Below are 6862 nucleotides of genomic sequence, written 5' to 3' on the forward strand. Positions count from 1 at the left end.
TCACTGGTTCCTAACTCACACTTATCCTTTGAAGTCCAAGTTGTGATTTTATGCAACTGTCTAAAACTAACTTAATACGCAGTAAATTTTTTTTGAAAAGTCAAATACTTGTTAAGCAACTAGTTTATAAATCTGAGGATGGTTTTTCTAGTTAGCAAACAAGACTTCTGACTGACAGATGCATTAAAAAGCCTTCTTTCAGTTAATATTCATCAGCTCAGAGACAGCAAAGAATTACTCCATGTGCTCATAAAGAAAATAAGAAACCCATTTATTTGGAAATGTCCTCTGCATACCCAAAATAGAATAAGACCAATAAGTTTTATTTTTTTGTTTTGTTTTGTTTTGTTTTTGAGACAGGGTCTCACTCTGTCATCCCCGCTGGAATGCAGTGGTACAATTACAGCTTATTGCAGCCTCGACCTCCTGGGCTCCAGTGATTCTCCCACCTCACCCTCTCAAGTAGCTGAGACTACAGCTGGGACTACGGCCACCACACCCAACTAATTTTTACGTTTTTTGTAGAGACGGGATCTCACTCTATTGCCTAGGCTGGTCTTGAACTCCTGGGCTTAAGTGACCCTCTGGCCTCAGCCTCCCAAAGTGCTGGGATTAGAGGTATGCACCTCTGCACCTGGCCAAGACCAGTTAGTTTTAAATAACATACCCTATTATTCTCAACACAAAATAGTCAATTCAAAGCAATATTTGGAAAGCAGAAACAACCTCAAGTACTAACAGCAACCTTTTCTAAAATGTTAACCTACCCAAGCAATAGCAAATTATTCTTTAAAATGTACCTGGTTTTTTGTTTCCTTCTTTTTCAGCTGTCTAATTTTTTCCATTTTTCTCTCCTCTTTCTCAAGTCTTCTTTTCGATTTTACTTTTGCTTTTCCTGCAGTTCCTTCTTTATCATTTGTGTGCTTTTTGGAACTCTTTCTGTCAATGGTAAAGTCCGTAGAGTTTCCAGACTGAAGACTCAGCTCTAAGCAAGGTTTCACTTGTGCTTCGAGATTTTCCTGATACAAAGACTTCTCCATGTAACTTTCATCACTGTCTGCCAGAGTTTTGTAAATCCTTTTGACTTTTGTATTTTTCCCAGCATAAAAATTCTCTTTATTTTCCTCCTCGGCACTGTCATAGGTAGTTTTCTCTGGAGAGGCATTTGTGTCCTCTGTTTCGGAATCACTGTCTTGTAGAACCTTCCTGTTTTTCAACTTCTTACTTACAAATATCTCTTCATCTGAATCTGGAAGAAACAATTTTCTTTTAATTATACCATCATTTGATCTTCCTCCTAGTCCCACTACTCCTCAAAAATATATTCAGTTATACAAGTGATATATTACATTGTGAAATTATATAACTACTATTAAGAACTGATTGTAGCAAAGCAAATCTAAAAATATATTTTGAAAAACATTTTCCCTGGGAAAAATGTCTCTTACTGGGAAATGTAATTTTATGTATATTTACAATGTGTGAAGTTGTTCTAATCCTCTGGCAGGTGTTAAAATTCCTTTTATTATAGGATGGATGCAATTAACCAGGCAATGTGGTAGCTATTAGACAATCAACAATATAACATAGTTTCAAAAAGGTACAAGCACTGTTATTTTGCTTTTATCATAAAACAAACAATAAGGATGGGGCATTAATGTAATAAATCAAGAGAATAATGAAATTAATCCAATCTACTTACAACTGAGGCTCCTGCATACTATTCCTAAAAATAAAATTACTATTACAAACCTCCTTCACTCAAGGGTCCAATTGTTTCACAGCTGCCCTGTCCACTATCTGAAGGACTATCTGCTTCCTCTTGTGAAATGACTTTTGGATCATTGATTTCCAGCTGAACCTAGAAAATGACAATATACTTCGTATTAACCAGCAGGTGACCGAAAGCTCCAAGTACATAATGACACACAAATCATGGGATCATCCACCTGAACTAAGGAAAGAACCAAATACGATGGTTCCTTGAAGGGATGACATTTAGAATTACTGGACAACAAACAAACAAAAGTTCATTTTTCACCTTTGAAGGATGCTAACAGAACCAACTCCTTTAGTAATGGTAAAAGAATGAAAAGAATCAAGCACTTATTATGCCTTTTCTGTGTGAACTGTTCCCCATATATCCATATGATTGATGAGGGGAAGTTTCTATTTAGAGAAATATCTTAATGAATTAACAAATGATAGAATTAGATTATCACGGTTTTATCAACCCTCAATTAAAAACAGACCTCGGCAATTATCATTAATGGCTGCTAACATTACCAAAAGAGAAACAACCAGACATTATGTGCTGCCTAATAGAAGTACCCAATACTAGCTATAAAGTATTCCTGACAGAACAATCAAATTTGAATCCTATCGAGTCTCTAGATCTAACTACCAAGTTACAGGAAATAGAGTGAATAGGGGAACATGTTGAATAATACCACAGAGATGCAACCTAGATGTGGGAAACTCCACAAGTCAAACTGGGTGGTTTCTTTCTTTCTTTCTTTTTTTGAGATAGGATCTTGCTCTGTCACCCAGGCTGGAGTGCAGTGGCACAATCTCTGCTCACTGCAACCTCTGCCTCCTGGGTTCAAGCGATTCTCCTCCTAAGTAGCTGGGATTACAAGCGCACACCACCATGCCCAGCTAATTTTTTGTATTTTAATAGAGACAAGTTTTCCCCATGCTGGCCAGGCTGGTTGCAAACTCCTGACCTCAGGTGATCTGCCCGCCTTGGCCTCTCAAAGTGCTGGGATTACAGGTATGAGCAACTGCACCTGGCCTTTGCAATATATTGCAAAGAAAAAAAAAGAGAGGGAGAGAAACCTATAAAGTTAGTTAATACATAAGTAAATGAATATACATGTGTACGTATGTATATTTCCATATATTTATACATGTATGTATATTTCTATATGCTATATTTCTTTTTCTTTTTCTTTTTTTTGAGATGGAGTTTTGCTCTTGTTGCCCAAGCTGGAGTGCAATGGCACGATCTTGGCTCCCTACAACCTCCGCCTCCTGGGTTCAAGCGATTCTCCTGCCTCAGCCTCCCGAGTAGCTGGGATTACAGGTGCGTGCCACCATGCCCGGCTAATTTTTTGTATTTTTAGTAGAAATGGGGCTGGGCGCGGTGGCTCAAGCCTGTAATCCCAGCACTTTGGGAGGCCGAGACGGGTGGATCACGATGTCAGGAGATCGAGACCATCCTGGCTAACACGGTGAAACCCCGTCTCTACTAAAAAATACAAAAAACTAGCCGGGTGAGATGGCAGGCGCCTGTAGTCCCAGCTACTCGGGAGGCTGAGGCAGGAGAATGGCGTGAACCTGGGAGGCGGAGCTTGCAGTGAGCTGAGATCCGGCCACTGCACTCCAGCCTGGGCAACAGAGCGAGACTCTGTCTCAAAAAAAAAAAAAAAAAAAAAAAAATGGGGTTTCACCATGTTAGCCAGGCTGGTGTTGAACTCCTGACCTCAGGTGATCCGCCTGCCTCAGCCTCCCAAAATGCTGGAATTACAGGCGTAAGCCACCACACCTGGCCCTGTATATTTCTATATACATAAATGTATGCCTTATATATGTATGTATATCTTAAAATACATACATATATGTATATACACACATATATAAGTATGCTTTATATATGTATATATACACATATATAATATAAACAATTGCAATATGCAACTTCTGATGATGATTCAAAAAAATGTAAATAATTATGCTAAAGTGACATATAAAAATAAATGAAATATCCATGAGTCAAAGAAATCTGAACACTGACTAGATACTTCTTAGGTGTGGTAATAATATTGTAGTTATCTTTTTTTGGAAAGCCCTTGTCTGTTAGATAGGCACACTAAAATATTTATGGTTCAAATAATATGATATCTGGGATTTTCCTCCAAATAATCCCGTGAGAGGAAAAATGGGTAGTAGTATGAATAAAACAAGATTGGCCATGATTTGATAACACAGGTTGAACATCTCTAATCTGAACCTGAAATACTCCCAAATCCAAAATATTTTAGCACTGACATGATGTCACTAGATGAAAATCCCACACCTGGCCTCATATGATGAGCTGCAATAAAACCTTTGCTTCATGCACGGAATTATTTTAAAATGCTGTATAAAATTACCTTCAGACTATGTGTGTAAGGTATATATGAAATATAACTGAATTTCATGTTTAGACTTGGGTCCCTCCCCAAGATCTCCCAAGACATCTCATTAAGTGTATGCAAATATTCCAAAACCCAAAATGAATCTGAAATTCAAAACCCTTCTGGTCCCAAGCATTTCAGACAAGACATATTCAAACGGTAGTTGAAGTAAGGTGATGGGTTCATTATACCATCCTTTCTACGGTTATATAGGTTTGAAAATTTCTAAATAAGACAGTTTAAAAAGTTGCAAATAAAAACCTAAGGAGAGGTGTGTTAGGTGACTTGATCAGTTAGTAACCAAGCTAATCCCAGATGCCAAGTCTGCCTCCTTGGAGTTCTCAGGGCTCTGAATCAACTTATTAATAAAGGGAGAAATATGAACATCAGTAATGTAACAGGGTACAAGGCCTCACCCGAGTGGTTCCTCAAAAAATCATTAAATTGGCCAGGCATGGTGGCTCACGCCTGTAATCCCAGCACTTTGGGAGGCCGAGGCAGGTGGATCACGAGGTCAGGAGTTCGAGACCAGCCTGGCCAATATGGTGAAACCCCGTCTCTACTAAAAATACAAAAATTAGCTGGGCATGGTGGTGTGTGCCTGTAGTCCCGGCTGCTCAGGAGGCCGAGGCAGGAGAATCACTTGAACCCGGGAGACAGAGGTTGCAGTGAGCCGAGATTGCGCCACTGCACTCCAGCCTGGGCAACAGAGCAAGACTCCATCTCGGAAAAAAAAACCATATCTATATATATATATAAAAAATTAATTTGGATGCTTGGCACAATTTTTTTTTTTTTTTTTGATACAGCATCTCACTCTGTCACCCAGGCTAGAGTGCAGTGGCAGGATCATGGCTCATTGCAGCCTTGACCTCCAGGCTCAAAGGATCCTCTCACCTCAGCCTCCCGAGTAGCTGGGACTACGGGCGACGCCCGGCTAATTTTTGTTTTTTGTTTTTTTTTGTAGAGGCGGGGTTTTGCCACGTTTTCTACGCAGGCTGGTTTCCAAATCTTGAGCTCAAGCAATCTGCTGGCCTTGGCCTCCCAAAGTGCTGGGATTGCTGAGAATTAATATGTATGCACTGACGATCCTTTCAACAATCCAAAGCATTGAAACTGTTACTTCTGTTTGTGAATGTGGAAACCGAATTTAGGTAACCAGACAGCTCAAGGAATAGGGCTGCTTTGAATGACGATTCTCTTCTAGGCAATTTGCAGCAACATCAAAGGGTAGGGTGACATTTGACGTTGGGGTGGGGTGAGGTCTCAAAAAATTCAGTAATCAAAATAAATAACATATTAATGCAATATTTTTTAAAAAATTAAATCAATAATCTACGGCTCATGAGGTAAATAATACACCCGCTTTTGTAGATAAAGTTTATTGGAACCAGGGACGAGATTAGGGTGAGGTGAGTAAGGCAAGGTCGTGCAAATGACTGGTCAGATCTTGTCTCTGTTTAAACGTCTGATATTTTGTTCAATATCAAATCATAAAAATTTTTTGCATTAATTTCGGTTTTTTTAAAAAAATTGCATTAAAATATGAGTTCGATGATTGAGTGTTTTGGCGCCCCTTTAAATTTTGCTCCTAAGGCGAGAGTGCCTTGCCCGAATCTGGCCCCAGAAAGGACACAGGTCTGGAAACATCTATTTTTTACGCCCAATTTCGCCAGGGAGGTGCGAGCCACCAGCCAGGAGCCCCAACGGTGACTTCCCACTCGGGGCCCCGTAGGAAAACGCAAAGGGCCTCCGCGCGATGACCTCCAGGACCCCTCCCAGGCCCAATGTGGAACCCCCTAACACCCTCGTCCTCTCTTTGCGGAGAATCCCGCCCCGCACCCCTACAGCCCGGTTCGGCCAGAGCCTCCCGGCTTTCAGGGCACCCTGAGGGGAGGAGCTTCCGCGACAGGAAACGCGCCAAAGGGGAGGGCTGGCGTCAGGAACCGGCTGAGGAGGGGCTGGGCTGCCGGCAGCGCGCGCCGCAGAGACCTGGAGCTCCCCGGCCACGGAGCCCGAAGCGCGGGAAGCCTGGCGGCGGGACGGGACGCCCGGTCGGAACCCATCCCGACCGAGTCTCGAGGCTGCGGGAGCCGACGCGGTGAACGCCGGGAGCCGCAGTCCTCCCGCCCGGGCGCCCCGGGTCAGCAGGGTCTACCCCGGCCCACCTAATCCCTCGGTGCCGGGCCTTCGCAGCCCGGGTGGGGGGCGTGTGCGTAAACTCACCTCAGAACCCACCTCGCCCGTCATGACTCCTGCCTCCCCGGTGCTCCGTTAGGGACGGAGCTGTCTCTGGTTCCCTCAGCCGGAGAGCAGCGGCTCCCGCCGTCTCCAGCCCGGCAGCGCTGTTCGAGCTTTCCCGCCCAGCCAGAGTGGAGGTCCCACCCCTATGGTTTGCACCAATCCAGAGGGGATTTTCCAGCGAGTCCCCGCCCCATTCCGACCCACCAATCACGCAGCGCCTCCGGCCGACCTCAAATAACCCAGGCTGGGTCGCCTCGGGGAGCTGGAGGTACACTGCGGCGCCTCGGGGAGCTGGAGGTACACTGGGGCGGGCGGTAGGTACCAGGCGAGCAGTGGTCTTTGACCATTGACACTTGCCAAAGCAGGAAGTGCGGTTGGAGGGGTGAGTCTTCGGGGGGAAGTGAGCTGGGAAACGGTTCCTGGGCACCTGGGAGTGTCCT

General features: G+C 43.6%; 1 protein-coding gene across 4 annotated transcripts in view; it reads right to left on the reverse strand.

Annotated features, from left to right (window-relative positions):
* Positions 1 to 6554, reverse strand: part of CLSPN (claspin) — a 51561-nt gene extending 45007 nt beyond the window's left edge. For all 4 annotated transcript variants that reach the window (XM_025391974.1, XM_025391991.1, XM_025391983.1 and 1 more), the window contains exons 1-3: positions 6405 to 6554; positions 1753 to 1861; positions 801 to 1249 (exon numbers count right to left, since the gene is read on the reverse strand). In XM_025391974.1, coding sequence (XP_025247759.1) covers positions 801 to 1249; positions 1753 to 1861; positions 6405 to 6428 — 582 coding nt within the window. In that variant the 5' untranslated portion in view covers positions 6429 to 6554. The remainder of the gene's footprint in view (positions 1 to 800; positions 1250 to 1752; positions 1862 to 6404) is intronic.
* Between the last annotated feature and the right edge of the window lie 308 nt (positions 6555 to 6862).

Source organism: Theropithecus gelada, chromosome 1, assembly GCF_003255815.1.
Source record: "Theropithecus gelada isolate Dixy chromosome 1, Tgel_1.0, whole genome shotgun sequence".
NCBI lineage: Eukaryota > Metazoa > Chordata > Mammalia > Primates > Cercopithecidae > Theropithecus > Theropithecus gelada.